This window comes from Oncorhynchus masou, chromosome 14, assembly GCF_036934945.1.
Source record: "Oncorhynchus masou masou isolate Uvic2021 chromosome 14, UVic_Omas_1.1, whole genome shotgun sequence".
NCBI lineage: Eukaryota > Metazoa > Chordata > Actinopteri > Salmoniformes > Salmonidae > Oncorhynchus > Oncorhynchus masou.
In genome coordinates, this window is record NC_088225.1 from 15,133,580 (window position 1) to 15,150,054 (window position 16,475).

At 43.6% G+C, this 16,475-nt stretch overlaps 1 protein-coding gene across 5 annotated transcripts; it reads left to right on the forward strand.

Annotated features, from left to right (window-relative positions):
- Positions 1 to 882: 882 nt before the first annotated feature.
- On the forward strand, positions 883 to 16,443 carry LOC135554354 (rho GDP-dissociation inhibitor 1-like). Of its 5 annotated transcripts, XM_064986619.1 has the most exons (7): positions 902 to 989; positions 5,251 to 5,364; positions 11,479 to 11,674; positions 13,128 to 13,214; positions 13,915 to 13,991; positions 14,214 to 14,277; positions 14,691 to 16,443. In XM_064986619.1, the coding sequence occupies exons 3-7, from the start codon at positions 11,485 to 11,487 to the stop codon at positions 14,888 to 14,890; spliced, it is 618 nt and encodes a 205-aa protein (XP_064842691.1). In that variant the 5' UTR covers positions 902 to 989; positions 5,251 to 5,364; positions 11,479 to 11,484; the 3' UTR covers positions 14,891 to 16,443. The 5 variants fall into 5 exon arrangements, with proteins under 5 accessions (XP_064842689.1, XP_064842693.1, XP_064842690.1 ...); XM_064986617.1 differs by lacking the exon at positions 5,251 to 5,364 and having other exon boundaries at positions 883 to 989; XM_064986621.1 differs by lacking the exon at positions 5,251 to 5,364 and having other exon boundaries at positions 883 to 989; positions 13,131 to 13,214.
- The last annotated feature ends 32 nt before the right edge of the window (positions 16,444 to 16,475 follow it).

The following is a 16,475-nucleotide window of genomic DNA, read 5'->3' on the forward strand; positions in this document are numbered from 1 at the left end:
ATGCAGTGATCAATATCGGTAGTACTATAAAGTACAACAAAGATATAAGCACACAAAGGTAAGCTTTTTATAGGGTTAGTGCCAATACTATATTTACAATGTGCAGGGAATGATATTTGTGGTAGAGTTAAGGTGATTAGGCATCAGGGTATATGATAAACAGCAGCAGAAGTGCATGTCGGGTCAGTGTGTGCATGGAGCAAAAATAAGGGGCAATGAAGATGGTCAGTGTATCCATCTTAGCTATTTGACTTGACGTTATGGCTTTAAGGGCCTATGCCAAATAGACTTTTGCAGTGCCGAAAGTCTCTGGTTCCAAACATTTGTGTAACAGCCGGACACAAAGTACTGAGGTTGTCATGCACATCTTAGCTGAAGTACACTGCACACAACGGTGCAATAGGACATGGATAAATGTCTAAAAAAGGTGTCATTTGGCGACGTAAACTATCCTGTCGTTTTACTAGAATTAGACCAAATTTGACGCAACTGCGACCCATTTGATTTGCATGCTGCTGCATGTCGCCCAGATCCAAAGGATGTATAAGTGACTACATTACCTAGGCTAAACCACTAGATGGCCACATTGTCCATTGAGTGTCATTGCTTTGCTAAGGCTACTTTTGTCTGTTTTGCAGTCTGTCCTTTACTGATGTTTAAAAACATGGTCTGTTACTCCCTGTACTTGATAAGGTCATTCCTGTCCCGTCTGGGCTCTCAAATGACGTGAATTTTCATACTGTATGAAGGTAATTGCGATAATTTACTATACATGTATTCTAGTCTACAAATACATTCGCGAGTTTATGGTAACGAGTATTTACCTGACTAGTGCACTTTACACCAGGCTTGTTGCTGAGCGCCCGCCTACGTTCTTACAGCCTTCGTAGTACGAGTCAATATTCCCGGAAGCGTGCTGTGCGTTTGATTTGAGCTGCTCCCTCCTCGCCATTCAGTGCCGCGTACTCCAGTGTAGCAGCAGCATAACGGTAAGGTCCGAGAGTGTTTTATCAACTTTTCAAAAATGTCTATACATTTAAGCTAAAACGCTCATTTGTACTTCCATGTTTGGTAGTACAGAGTCGTAAGTTCTGGTTACTCGTGCAACTTGTTACATGCTAACTAGCAACTTCATGATGTCTAGATTAATTCGACTAGTGTAGATTACTACTTTTAATTGTGACGCAGACCAGGAACTGTTGTCACTGATGTTTGCTCTGTGGTTGCTGCCAGTTTAATTATACAGTGATAAGTAATCTCTTTCCATGGAGGTAGGCTATCCTTGTGAATATCCACTAAATTAATCTGTGATTAGATCCTGTCGACTAAGCAAGTCATTAAATTAATTTCAAAGCAACACTATTCAAGATAAACTAGTTACTTGTTTGTTCAGACCCAATGAATGGGTATCTATAGGCTAACTTTTCATCTCGTGAAAATTGCTCAGGTTCTGTCAGCAGTTGACACTTCCTTAAATGCAAGTTCATTTTCCGCGGTGATTCATCATTGAACATATTTTTCTTAAACTTGATTGAAGGGAATGAGCGAATCCTGTAAATTGCTGCAAATATTATTTATATACACTCAAAGTGAGTATGATAAAGATGTATATTTAAAATAGGCCTAGTGAAGTTCGGATTTGACTGACGGATCCAGAAGGACTCACCAACTGCAACTTTTAAACCCAGTCAGCATATCTGTTAGGACGTTTTTGTGGCATACAAACGTGTGCATCTTTTCTGAAAATTATTAGGCCCAGTAACCCGAAAGACTGGCGGTGACATGCTTGCAAAACTACGAGGGCTGGCTTTTTCCTGAACGTGAAGCCTCCCTTTCCTTCCTGTTTCTGACGAATGGCGCGGTAGAGTTCTAGTTCCTCCTGTTGGAGAGTAGGCCAGGGCGAGTCTTAGGTCTTCACCAAATGTAACCCTTTCCTCTTAGTAATTATCAATTTACAGGTAGTTCACTCACTAAGTAAAACTATTTATAGTATCTGTAAGGTAAAGCAAACATACTAACATTTGAAAAGCCAGGCTGCTCCAATTGTTGCTCTTATCGACCTACATAAGAACACTATAGCATCTGTTCAGCAGTTCAAAGGTCCCCGAGCCTTATTGTTAACTCAACAAGCTTACAATGTTCTATGCAAAAGGAATAAAAACAACATTACATGTCCAGGGACATGTAATGTTGACTTAATTGATATACACTTCAAGCCAAATAGCTTCATATTTTCAGCCTTAGGGCTTCACTAGTCTTATTTAGTTAATGTGACATTTTGTATTACCCTGTCAGTTTGTGGCAGGGGGGGGGGGGTATTGATCCATAGGGATACTTTGGGCTTCTGTCCTCTACCACTATCCAATCAATGGTAGCTCACCACAGCAACTACCATTGTTTTCTCTTCTGGAATGCTGTTTTTCAACAACTTTTTTTTGTTTTGAGTAGGGCTAGAGATTTTAAATCTCTGATGTGATGTTTTTCAGTAAACCCCTTTCAACAATAATTGGTTTCATGTTTTCTATGCTATGTTATTTAATATGACTTTTTTGAGAATTTTCCAGCCTTTGGATTGATATGTAAGTGTTAACTTCTCATTCGACAACCACATGCCTTGGACAATACCCACAGCCATGTAGCTAATCCTGTAATGGAGGTTAGAAATTAGCTAGGAGAGAGATGGAAGCTTGTTCACTTTAAGAAGAAAAATATCTGTGCGTCTTTATCAAAAATCAGGTTAAGATTGGTTCCTGGAATCATGTGGAGTAATCACTACGCTTAAACCTCCTTGTCTCTACTTCCCTGTTACTCTGCATTAAGGGAGGGGATCTGGCTGGGGAAATTGTAGCAAACCAAAGGAGATTAATTTTGGGGCTGAGCACAGCACCATCTGATGGCCTACAATATGTAGCACACAGTGTACATAAAGACAACTCGCCACAATGGAGGTATGGCGATTTAATGACGCCTCCCACACATTCCACCCCCCCCCCCTATAGCCTGTCATGACAAGAACCAGGCCTGATGGTGACCCCTTTTCTCTCAGAGCCAGTTGGCTATCTGTCCTCTTTCTGCCTGTCAGTCCCTTCTGTTTTTGCTGTAACTCGCAAGGGACTAGAAACGAGGACACTGGCCAGCATCTCCACACATACAGCAGTGTTAAAGATTAGCTCTTCTCTTCTGCTGTTCCTCCTCATTGTACTGTGGCTTAGACTGAACAACAGACCACACAACCCCCAAATGTCCCCCACGGGATATGAGCCTTCACATACACCTCATTCAAAAGGAAATGGCTTCCCTTCATGCTGGATATGTCCTTATTTAGTCATTGCTGTCATCCACCAAAGGGCAAACGTTACACTGTGCATACTTTTTGGTTTCTTGTTACAGATGTTGAGATGTTCCTCAGACCACATGACTAGTGCCATCAAGTTTACCACCCATCATCAAGTCATTGCTCTGTCAATGACGCCACATTAAAATGCCCAACTGAATGGAGCCACCATACAACAGTAGGCTTATTGCTGTCCGTAGTGGATGCTGTTGCCTTGTTGTTACCAAGGGAGGCAGACATAATCTGGGCATGTGTCGCTACTCGCTAAGCCCCCCCACCGTGCAGGGAGAGAGCCCTGACCTTTCAGCTGGCACCTTGGCACTTCCGTTCGCTCTCAGCTTCCTGCTGTGTCTATACAGAGTGAATTCTCAGACTGGCTATTTTTAATGCTCAGACCGTATTTGTTCTAGTTTTCCCCCCTTGAGGTAGAATATATTTTTCTCTTTCGTCTGATACTTCCTCAATTTTGACTCCTCTCTGCGCTGTTTATTCATGTCTCACTCTGTGGAAATGAGTGCCTTCTGCATTGCATCATCTCTGCGAGGCACAATCCTCCTTCCTGAAGGCACTGTTCTGCATTTAGTACTGCATCCTCTGCTTTGTGCAGCAGCCCAGCGTGTCTGACATTACATCAAGCCAGTGTTGCTTACCTGAATACCTGCTAACAAATCAAGACTGCAATGGGGTTTACGTCAGGTGGAGAAAAGCTTACAGGGGAAGTCAAGCGGATCATTTAGAAGCCTTTTGCATTACTATGTGTGTTTAAGTGCAGTCCAACATGTGGTTAAACACAGTCCTCTTCTCTAACTGGCGGATGTGAGTCATGTTGTCGGCAGAACATGAAGGAAACATACAATCACAGTTGACAAAAGCGCTGCAGAGCACAAGGAAGTCAAGCACTCTGGTGAATGGCACATAAGTCTAGAAGGGCGTCACAAAGCTACATCACAAGGACACATGAAACGGTGCGTCCTGTGGGGACGAAAGGGAGAAATGCTAAAGTTCACTCTCAGAGCTAGGTCTATGGGAGGGAGAACAGAGAGGATCAAACTAGCCATAGATGTTTTGTGTGTGACATTAGGAGTCAGAGTAAAAAGAGTATCCAGGCTGCTTGCCAAATCTAAGGTTGGTACAGCACAACGTTCCTGGAGGCGGTTGTGTCAGTAATTAGGTAGGTTTATCAGAGACCTGCCTGCCCCCCCCCCCCCGCCGCCGTCTGTGGTTTAAAGCCAATTGTAGCTTTTGGACAATGCCAGCTGTTCTCTATTGCAGAATACACTTGGGCGATCACTTTATTATTATTATTAAAAAAAAAAAAAAATGTTTTACCCTGCCTTAACTGGGACATGACTGAGACACTAGATTGCAGTAAATGCTTCTATTTTAGCATTTGTAATGTATCTTGTCATCCATTAAAATTCCGTTCAAATTGCTGTCAGCCTTGTGCTGTCCTTTTCCTGTACTCTTCCCTGTGAAATGTCAAAGGTGAAGTCCTATGAGAGTACACAGTGAATGGGTTAGTTGGAAAAAATAAATACAAATAAAAGATGTGACCTTTACTACAGAAGAATGATTTATGAGCTGGAAATTTCTTGAGGAACCCTTTGTTTGCCTTTTTTTGGGGGATTAAGATCTGGTTTCTGACACAGAAAGACTAAAGTTACATACATGGGATGATTTAGTGAATTTCAGAATGTCTGTAATAGAAAGGGAAGAACTAAAATAATTCAATAAACATTCTCAGCCAGTCATCCAAAACATAGCTCTATGCAGTCGTTAAATTCTTATAGAATCTTTTACGATTAAACTGAACTAACTTTGAGGGAAAAGAGGGACTTAAGGTTTTGTCTTTGAGTTTCTGTCACTTCCAACTCTGACCTGTGCTGAACTTCTTTATGTTTGTGCCCTGCTTACAGAAAGCCTCCATCAACCACAATGTCTTTAGCCATTTTCATCAACTCGGGAGGCGTGTCTCGCCCTTGTTCAATTTGGTAATGAAGACCCTTGAATCTGTAGAAGACACCAAAGAGGTTTGTCAGTGGAATCGTCTTGATGTGTCATCACTGACACCCCCAAATACTTCCCCTTTGCTATTCCTCAATTGCCTTATTAGCAGTAATCTCTGTCCCAATAATCTTACTGCTCTAATTGTTGCTAAGGAACAGCCCTAATCTTGGTGTCAGCTACTCTAGAAACCAGAGTGCTTGGATGACTATTCCTGGACCTGATCAAATGGGGATAATCCTCCAATTAAAGCTATTGGTATTTATTTAGCAGCCAGTGGTAAGAACCAGTGTGAGGGGTTCAATGTTGACACATAAGCCGATCACTACCTTGTATTTATACCTCAGTTACACCAAAACATGTCACTTAGCAGTGACGAGTGAACAAGGCCTTATTTCCGTAGTCAGTCAGTATTTGTGCCATGTCAGCTGGTGGAAAATTGTGTATTGGGACTTGTGTTATTGTTGAAACTAGGCCTAATATATTTAATTGAGCTCAATGGACCTATAATTGACCCAATCATCAATTTCGTGCTTAGTGAAGATTGCATATGAATCATTATCTTGACGTGGTTGGTCAAGCCAGAAACTGAACGTGCTCCAATAACTTATTCTATGCAAGCCAAACTGTGTTGAGAATGAGATGGCTGCCAACTATTGAACAGTGTTTATAGTCTACTTGTTTGCCTATGGGCATTAGGCAGTCATGCCAAGCAATGGCCACACGGATAAACGTGTGAGACTGAAGTGGGCCACTGCTCGGATGGTGCCTCACATCCGTTGTAACTTTCTACTAAAATATGTATTTCTTTAAGGTTGTCATGATAATTGTTGCATTGTATTATTTTTTTAAACTCTAGCCACTCTGACTCCCATCCTAGTACTCTCAACAGTATGATTTCTGTTTTTCACCCTCTTGTTTGTCACTATTTCCTGTCCCCCACCTCACCCCCTCTTTTTTATCGATCCACTTATTGTGATGCACACACCCCCTCCAGCTGTAGACGCTTGACCCAACAGCAGGCCAGTCATGAGGGGCTGTGTTGTGGTGTGCGTTAGTAGCAGAGAAATATAGCACTTCTGAAGTATTCCCTCTCATTTATCACCACACCAATCGTGGGGGACAACTCGGTATGTAGTGGCAGTCCACCAAGACTCAAGCCTGGATCTAGGCTAGCACATGAGGAGCGACTGCCAAATGAATAGAGATGACGTGAGAAAGATGGCACAGTATCCCTGAATCTGGTACCGTCCTCCCCTCCCACCCCTAACAACATGTCCTTCTCACTATTTCTCCAACTTCACACACATTTGCACAGCTGAGCTACCAAAACACACTACTGCTAACAGAACAGGAATTTCTGCTTTAATGAGAATGTGGAGAGGCCCTGTTTGGGGAAAACGGTGCAACGTGCTCCCTGTTCCTGCTTGGCGCAGGTCCATCTGTGTATGTCAGGCGCTATGCAAAACAGAGAGGGGCAGAGGGAGGGAGAGGATTACAGAGCGAGGAGGGGGGTGGAACTGGTTAGTGTGGTGAGAGGTTTGAGAGCCAGGCAGGAGCCCTTGTTTGCAGTGGTGTGATTTTAATGTACTATTGCTGGGATTGCGTGTTGAGCTGTGGTTTTATGGTGTGTTATGTCACCAAGGTAATACCGGCATCTGTGTTCAACATCTGGAGTCTTGCTCATGGCACAACATCAATGTTGATCTTGTCTTTTTTTCTCTTTGCAGTTGCGTGTTTGTGTGGAGCCCAATAATAAAATCTTTCACACATTGCTCTTCCTCCGAGGCGTTCTACGTGGCTTTTTAGAGCACAAGCCTGTTTTGTGTTTTTCTACTATTGTTATGGGGCTAAGGTTTCTCTTGTTATATTGGAATGTGTGAGCTACTACGGTCCTTGAACAAGTGTGTTTCAAACTCGACTGCTGCATGAGCATGACAGTGTGTGATATATAGCATAGCCTAGGCTTCCTGTCTCGTTGGTGGTTTCCTGTGAACTGACTGACATCCACAAACATACTGGCATTGTTCTGTGTTGTGTCAGTGGAGGTCTGCCAGGGCACTTTGTCAAAGTAGTATTCTTGCTCTTGCCATTTTCTGTTTTACAATTTGCCAGAGATACTCAATGTTGCTCAGTTAATTGATTGTATTACACTAATACACTTGTGTATTACGGTGTAATTACACAGTGCTACAGCACAGGCCAAGTTGATTCGCTTTTTCCCGAGTTGATTTGCTTTGTTGCAATGTAATTGGGGCCAGCTGGTGTCTGTACCCCAGTAACACATTGAGTCAATGGATTTACAGTCTCTCAGTTGAAATTCCACTTAACAAAGTACAGTAAGCTGATAAAAGCACTAGAAGTAGCCTTGACCTGCCCTGTAGGTGCAGAGTTTAAGATTTTTACCCAGAGAAGGAATAGGCCTGTCATTTATTGCTGTGGGGGGGGGAAACTATTGGTCTGTGGTAAAGTGAACCTTTTAAAGTATTAGATGCAGTACTGCAGTAAATCACTAATGCATCAGTAGAAAATGCAGCATGGCATTGGCGCCATCACGCTGAACTGCTACCACTGAAGACTACGCTGCTGACTGTCTGTGGTGTGTACATGGATACAGAGAGGCGCTCTGTGCCAATCACTCACAATACCACAAAGAACAAGGAGGCCAGTCTTCATGAAGGAAGACAGAATGCACAGAGCAGCAGTGTTATGAAATCACCTCGGTGTAACAGAGGTATTACATCAGCTAGACATACAGTGCTTTGCAAAAGTATTCGGCCCCCTTGAACTTTGCGACCTTTTGCCACATTTCAGGCTTCAAACATAAAGATATAAAACTGTATTTTTTTGTGAAGAATCAACAACAAGTGGGACACAATCATGAAGTGGAAAAACTGAAAAATTGGGCGTGCAAAATTAATCAGCCCCCTTAAGTTAATACTTTGTAGCGCCACCTTTTGCTGCGATTACAGCTGTAAGTCGCTTGGGGTATGTCTCTATCAGTTTTGCACATTGAGAGACTGACATTTTTCCCATTCCTCCTTGCAAAACAGCTCGAGCTCAGTGAGGTTGGATGGAGAGCATTTGTGAACAGCAGTTTTCAGTTCTTTCCACAGATTCTCGATTGGATTCAGGTCTGGACTTTGACTTGGCCATTCTAACACCTGGATATGTTTATTTTTGAACCATTCCATTGTAGATTTTGCTTTATGTTTTGGATCATTGTCTTGTTGGAAGACAAATCTCCGTCCCAGTCTCAGGTCTTTTGCAGACTCCATCAAGTTTTCTTCCAGAATGGTCCTGTATTTGGCTCCATCCATCTTCCCATCCATTTTAACCATCTTCCCTGTCCCTGCTGAAGAAAAGCAGGCCCAAACCATGATGCTGCCACCACCATGTTTGACAGTGGGGATGGTGTGTCAGGGTGATGAGCTTTTGCTTTTACGCCAAACATAACGTTTTGCATTGTTTCCAAAAAGTTCAATTTTGGTTTCATCTGACCAGAGCACCTTCTTCCACATGTTTGGTGTGTCTCCCAGGTGGCTTGTGGCAAACTTTAAACAACACTTTTTATGGATATCTTTAAGAAATGGCTTTCTTCTTGCCACTCTTCCATAAAGGCCAGATTTGTGCAATATACGACTGATTGTTGTCCTATGGACAGAGTCTCCCACCTCAGCTGTAGATCTCTGCAGTTCATCCAGAGTGATCATGGGCCTCTTGGCTGCATCTCTGATCAGTCTTCTCCTTGTATGAGCTGAAAGTTTAGAGGGACGGCCAGGTCTTGGTAGATTTGCAGTGGTCTGATACTCCTTCCATTTCAATATTATCGCTTGCACAGTGCTCCTTGGGATGTTTAAAGCTTGGGAAATATTTTTGTATCCAAATCCGGCTTTAAACTTCTTCACAACATTATCTCGGACCTGCCTGGTGTGTTCCTTGTTCTTCATGATGCTCTCTGCGCTTTTAACGGACCTCTGAGACTATCACAGTGCAGGTGCATTTATACGGAGACTTGATTACACACAGGTGGATTGTATTTATCATCATTAGTCATTTAGGTCAACATTGGATCATTCAGAGATCCTCACTGAACTTCTGGAGAGAGTTTGCTGCACTGAAAGTAAAGGGGCTGAATAATTTTGCACGCCCAATTTTTCAGTTTTTGATTTGTTAAAAAAGTTTGAAATATCCAATAAATGTCGTTCCACTTCATGATTGTGTCCCACTTGTTGTTGATTCTTCACAAAAAAATACAGTTTTATATCTTTGTTTGAAACCTGAAATGTGGCAAAAGGTCGCAAAGTTCAAGGGGGCCGAATACTTTCGCAAGGCACTGTATACATTTTGACATGTAGGCTAGACGTAGGCAGTGAACAGTTTGTCATGAATAGTGCTTGTTCCCATAGAAATAGGGGTGGTGCGGGATGTTCCCCAATGTTGGAAGGGGGCCTGAGTAAAAAAGTGAACCCCTGGACTAGTGGTTAAGAGTTTTGGGCCAGTAACCAAAAGGTCGCTGGCAAGGTGGACACATCTGCCGTTCTGCCCTTGAGCTAGGCAGTTAACCCCCAACAACAACTGCTCCTGGACGCCGATGACAGGGTTGTCGATTAAGGCAGCCCTCCCGCACATCTCCGACTCTGAGGGGTTGGGTTAAATGCAGAAGACACATTTCAGTTGAATGCATTCTGTTTTGCAAGTGACTAGGTATCCCCTTTCCCTTCCCCATCTGTGGGGAAAGGTTGATTTCAACCCTCACAGCTCTCTCCTCACGACACCCACCTCTGGCAAGAGGACCCTCCCTCTAATATCATTGTCCTGATTCCTGCGTAGCATCACTCTCCCCAGACCCTAATTGATGTTGACTGGTAATGCAGTGCAGCTGGGTGCTGCTCCCCACATTAGCATGTTATCTGCTTGATCCACAGAAGCTTGACTGTAGCTCACTACAGCGTGGTAGAGGAGGGAGGGAGAGGGTTTGAGTTGAGATGAAGCTCTGCTTTTCGACCAACCAGCCCACTGTGGTCCCCCCCGCGTGTACAGCGCTGGCCCCTCTCTTGTCTGACCTCCATGCTGGGACTGTGTCCAATGTAGTCCAAGCCAGGACGTGTGAGTCAGGCCCAGAGATCTTTATCGCAATAGAAGGCTCTGGTTAGGCTCAGTCACACGCCCTGGCTCTGTGTGTGTGTGATTGGGTATTGTTTCAGAGCAGTAAGGAGGCTGCTGAGGTCAAAATGCAATGAGAGAAGGATGTAAATCTATACTCATCTATCAGGACACCCTATTAACCTGGTACTTGCCTCACAATGCAGGCAAATCAGATTTATTTAAAGGATCCTAATAAGCATCTGGGAAATGGCGTGTTGACTGCTACCACAGAGTTTCTAAACCCAGAGGCCCAATATCGCAAGACTTCTGGTAACCCATGCGAAACAGACTGGAAGCCAGACCAGGGTTTGAGAGTCAATGAGAGAAGTGCAAAATTATTCCTTAGTTTTTTTATTTTTGAGAAACATGTTATTACGCAACAAAGCAACACGTTTTCATTTTTGTCAAAAACAACTTTATATCGAAGGAGTGCCTTTGATTTGATGGCCTGCATATCCGCAGTTCGGCGCGAGACGACTCCTAGACCTGATGACGTATTTCTGCGCATGAGCTTAGCTAGCCAATGTCGCCATGACATCACCTCAAGCGTGATCTGGGATTTTTATTGGTTCATACTAAAATATCTTTGCTGCTACCATCATTCAAACTTTGGCCCTGCTTGAATAGTTTGGAAATACAACATCCTTACCTCCTCCCTCCCTTGTAAAAGTAACCAATCTCACATGATTCATTAGTTGGTAGCATATGAGGTCTCTACTACTCATCTTTTACCAATTCAGTCATTTCAGACCAGTGGTTTACCTGAAGATGAGGTACTGTAGGGAGGACAAATTTTTCACCCTGCTGTTTTTAATCTTGTCCACCTGCGATGTAACTAAATAAAGGCTTTTACATTTTTCGGTAAGACAGTGCCCTGGGGTGTTAAGTGTTTTGTGCTCACTATGCAACAACAGTGTTTTGCCTTGCAGTTTGTTGATCTATTTTCAACGTATTGGACCAAACCTCCTGACCTGTGTCTCTCTCGCTCTCAGTAGACTATGGCAGAGCAGGATCCCACCCCGGAGCAGCTGGCGGCCATCGCAGCGGCCAACGAGGAAGCGGAGGGCGGGGTCAACTACAAGCCCCCCGCTCAGAAGAGTCTGCAGGAGATCCAGGAGCTGGACAAGGACGACGAGAGCCTGCGCAAGTACAAGGAGGCCCTGCTGGGGAACGCCGCCGCGGCTGCAGGTTTGTGTTGCTGCTCCAGTTACACACGTAGAGACACACACACACACACACACACACTCTGCAGACGCACTCATGCAATTTGGACACACCAGCCCTGCAGACTGTTTGTCTCTCTCCCTCTCTCACCATCTTTGTTTATTTTCTTATAATTTCCTCCTACTTTCAAGTCCTTCAGCAGGCTTTCTTTTCAGGGATTTAATTGAATGAGTTTGCAAATACCATAAGAGAGGGTGGGAGAGGGCAACATGCTGGCAGTCTTGGTGCTCAGTGGGTACAGCAGTGACAGAGTTACCCCCTCAGACGGGTCAGTAGCTGACACCTGCAACAGTCTGTGAACTAGATACAGGCTGCTGACTGGAAAGGAGGCCAAGCCGCCTGGGCTTTAGTTAGAGCTGTGGTATAAAAGACTGCGATGAACAACAGATCGCTGGTAGAAATATTTTCACATTGTTTTATGTCTGATACTCATTTCCATCTGTTGCAAATGTCATTATTCACAGTTGAACTGTTCTTCATGAACTGCTGTAGTTCTCTGCTTCAAAATCAGTCAATTTAAGCCAGAGACATGTTTTTTGCATTTGGATGCATCTCAATCCACCACATCCTCCGATGTCATACTTCCGCATCTGAAAGTTGGCACAGCTAGAACAGTGTTTGTCAGACCATGAGACATCCGGAAAATTGGTCTTCTCACGTTAAATGTCTGTAGCGTCGGAACGGTTTGACCTAGAAACTATTATGACCACTCTATTTAAAAAATGTTTTTAACTAGGCAAGTCAGTTAGGAACAAATTCTTATTTACAATGACAGCCTACCCCAGCCAAACCCTAACCCAGACAACGCTGGGCCAATTGTGCACCGCCCTATGGGACTCCCAATCACGGCTGGTTGTGATACAGCCTGGAATCGAACCAAGGTCTGTAGTGACGCTTCTCGCACCGAGATGCAGTGCCTTAGACCGCTGCGCCACTCGGGAGACATTGAAAGGAGAGATTCTCAATTTTGTGTCACAAGTGTCACCGGTTTTAAAAACAAATGGAAGTATGAAGGTAGTTTTGTGCCAACCCAAAAAAAGTGGTTAAATATGTAAATTTCCAGAGTTAAAAAAAAAAATCTCCTAGATCTAGAACTGACACTTTAACCTTATTTCTTATGATTTTGTTTTTGACTGACCTTTTTTCCATTCATTAATGTGTTATTCAATGTGTTTCTATGGGCTTTAGTGTTAAAGGCCAAAATCAATATATATATTTTTTAATTATACCTAAAGGGGTCCTAAAATTCTAAATCAAATAGCTTAAATGATCCATAGTATGAGCATCTTAACCCCCCAATGTCTTAGACTCTAAATAATTAAACATGCACTGCTTATAATAGTCAATGTTTTTTGTGTTTACCATGAACTATTTTTTACATTTTGTACTTTGCTTAGATTTTTTCCCTTTCTCCCAGTAGACCCCAACGCTCCCAATGTCCAGGTGACACGCTTGACCCTGATGTGTGAGACGGCGCCGCTGCCCCTGACCCTTGACCTACAGGGTGAGTAGAGCAGCACTGTGGTTGTAATGATATTTGGAGAGCGTGTTTCTGAATACGCTGAGGTACACTTTTTGAGAAAAGGCTCCATATTGAAAGACTTCTCATGTGTTTTAGTGTGAAAAGAAGCCTTTGTCGTGAGCACATGTAATATTTTCCATATGAATGTGTGAGGGTGGAACTTAAGCTTACCATTGGGGGGGACAAAAGACATTGCCTCATAGCAGCCGCAACACCTGGCCACCTATGGTTTACAAACAAACGTTTTCCAGTAGACATATCAGACAAATTCCATGGGCCATTCCTAATGGATTGGTTTTATTATTCGAGTTAATGAGGATTTCTTCTGCTGGTTTGAGACTCTTCCGCCCTCATATGGCCTGTAGAGCCACCTACAGGGAAGAAACCAGGGCCATAGAGCTGAACTCACATACAGGGAAGCGCCATCTAGTGGACACCATAATAGCAGGCTACAACCCTGTTGGAACACTCCCTGTGTGCTCGCATTTTTAAAGATGCTGAATCACTGATCTGACACCTTTCACCCATCCAGTCTAACACGATTACTTCCAGGGGAGAACTTTGTACATTGCATATATTGGAACACAATTATAGACTCCTCCTGCATTCACTCTGCATGAGGGTCTCTGACATTCTCTTTCTGTGGTCTGGCCGCCTCTTTCTCTCTGCTCAACTGCCTCAGGAGACCTGGAGTCCTTTAAGAAACAGTCCTTTGTCCTGAAGGAAGGCGTGGAGTACAAGATAAAGATCAGCTTCAAGGTGAATGAGTCTGGCCTTTTTCAACGGCGCGTTATGTCTGTTTATCCAATCGAACTAACATGACCAGTGTCAGCTTGGCCACTATCAAGCTATTTTGGACATTTGAAATTCAATTGTAAGCTGAATACACACCATGTCCTATCATGAAAGGGCTGCTGTCTTATCCGAAGGGTGGATGTGGAAAGAGGATGTGACCTCATCACTGATTGTCTCTGTCTGCAGGTCAACAAGGAGATTGTGTCGGGACTGAAGTATGCCCAGCAGACCTACAGGAAAGGAGTCAAGGGTAAGTTCTGCTGTTTCATTTTCTTGCTCTGTCTACTGTGAGGATTTGAGAAGGCCTTATTTAAGCAATATAGTGTACGTTCCATCTGGAGGACAACATGGTGATATGACCATATTGTTTATACTTATCCAAATATCTCAGATATCCACAACAAGTGCATTGGAAATCGGGGTTAGGGATGTATCTGGGATTGGGTGTTGGGAGTGGCTTGGTCAACTCCGGTGACTGTATTCGTCTGTGCACAGTAAATAGGTCAAGTTAGTAGATGAGGCATTTACATTGGCGTTCCGAGACGGTCATTAAATGACTTGTTCATAGTTCCGAGTGGCGCAGAGTGGTGGCCTGTTTTTGTCAAGAGGCAACTTTGGAAAATAAATCTAAGCCCCTCCTCTCTTTCCTCTCTCTCTGTGTAGTTGACAAGTCAGACTACATGGTGGGGAGCTACGGGCCGCGGCCGGCAGAGTATGAGTTCCTGACTCCTCTGGAGGAGGCTCCTAAAGGCATGCTGGCCCGCGGCACCTACAACATCAAGTCCAAGTTCACTGATGATGATAAGCACGACCACCTCTCCTGGGAGTGGAACCTTAACATCAAGAAAGAGTGGAAAGACTGAGTCCCCGTCAACTTAATTTTCCCCCATCTTCTTATTCCCATTCCATTATTTTGCATTCATAATTATGTGATAAGTAATTAAGGCAAATTGCTCTCTCGTCCACCCCAATCCCTGCAGTAGTTTCATTCCAATCACGTTGTCATGCCATTCACCCCCCCCCCCCACACTCCTTGTGATGCTGAGTATTGAATATGTGGAGAAAGCAAATCATGTGCACAATCATGAATTTGTTTTGGTTCGTTTGTATAGAACCTTTTTTTTTTATGAAAAAAATGAAAGATTGATTTGTTAATGCTCTTGATATGGATGTCAATCAACTGTGTGAATTCCATCCTTTCCCCTTCATCCCCCCTTTCTGCTGATTGTTTTATACAACCATGATCTGCCTTGTAAAGGTGTTGCTGTGTGTTAAAGGCTGTGGTAGGTCCACACTCTGTACTCTTTGTTGGGGACGTTGTCCTCTGTCAGTGGAAAGCCTTTGAGTAGATTATATGTACCAGAGTCCACACAATGAGTTTATTCTGGAGCTCGTGTGAATTCCTAACCATTAAGAGGTGGCATGAACAGCACTTACCGGCAGTCCACCAGAGGAACTGTGACCACCTGCTGAAGGTGCAAGTGTGCCTCTTCCTGGTCAGGGTTTTCACCTCTCTACCTAGTTCATTCAGCAGCCATGTGGCCTTAAAGAGGATTCCTGTAGAACTAACGATGGAGGAAATGATCACAGAGCCATTTGCCTTCAGAACAGAACTGTCAGATTGTTACGAGAGCCTCCTACAGGGTTTGAGTAAAAGAGTTTTAGGCTGAGTGCAGGTGTAAACAGATGATCAGACAGACCATTGAGATGCTTGTACCTTTCCAGATTAGCCAGTAGAAGTAGAGCATGAAAGAGAACAGCAGACATCTCTGCTCCCTTCCCTCCTCACCCCATCAGGTGGTCTCAATGTGGACCACCTTTAGTGCTGTTTGCTGATGTGAATGTGTTTACGTTGATATAAAGAACCTGGTTTTGTTGACAACTAAGAAATGAGCTCCTTGTCAAATGCCCTCTAAGCAGACCTTGAGGCCTTCTTCCAGTCACTAACTCCATTACTGTAGCGTCTCATATGGGGCCTTGCTGGTGGCCCTTGTGAGCAGAGAGGAATGTCACACAAGGGTTGTTAATCTGCTCACCTTGAGTATGAATCAACTCCAGGATTACCAAAACTGGCTGTGCCTCTAGCCTTTACAACCACCAGCTGCTCTCTAAGGTCAGACATTCAGAATGGGAACTCAAATAGTTTAACTTTGGGCCTGATGTTTTAGGTCAAGTCTAAGTTGTGCACAGACCCAGAGTTGAGTAGAACGAGAACAGCCAAGACCTCTTAATACAAAACCGTGTTATATTTTTCTACACTCCATTAATCAATGTCATAACTTGTGATGTAGGGTTCGGGCTTTGTTTGGTTTCAATGGTTCAGTATGCTTCACTGGATCATTGTTTCAGTATGGTTTTGATTCTGTGTGCCACCTGGAGAACACTGTTCACCTGTCACATTAAAGTCTTCAGACTGAAGGTCACGGTGTCTTTTTAATCAAAGTCAAG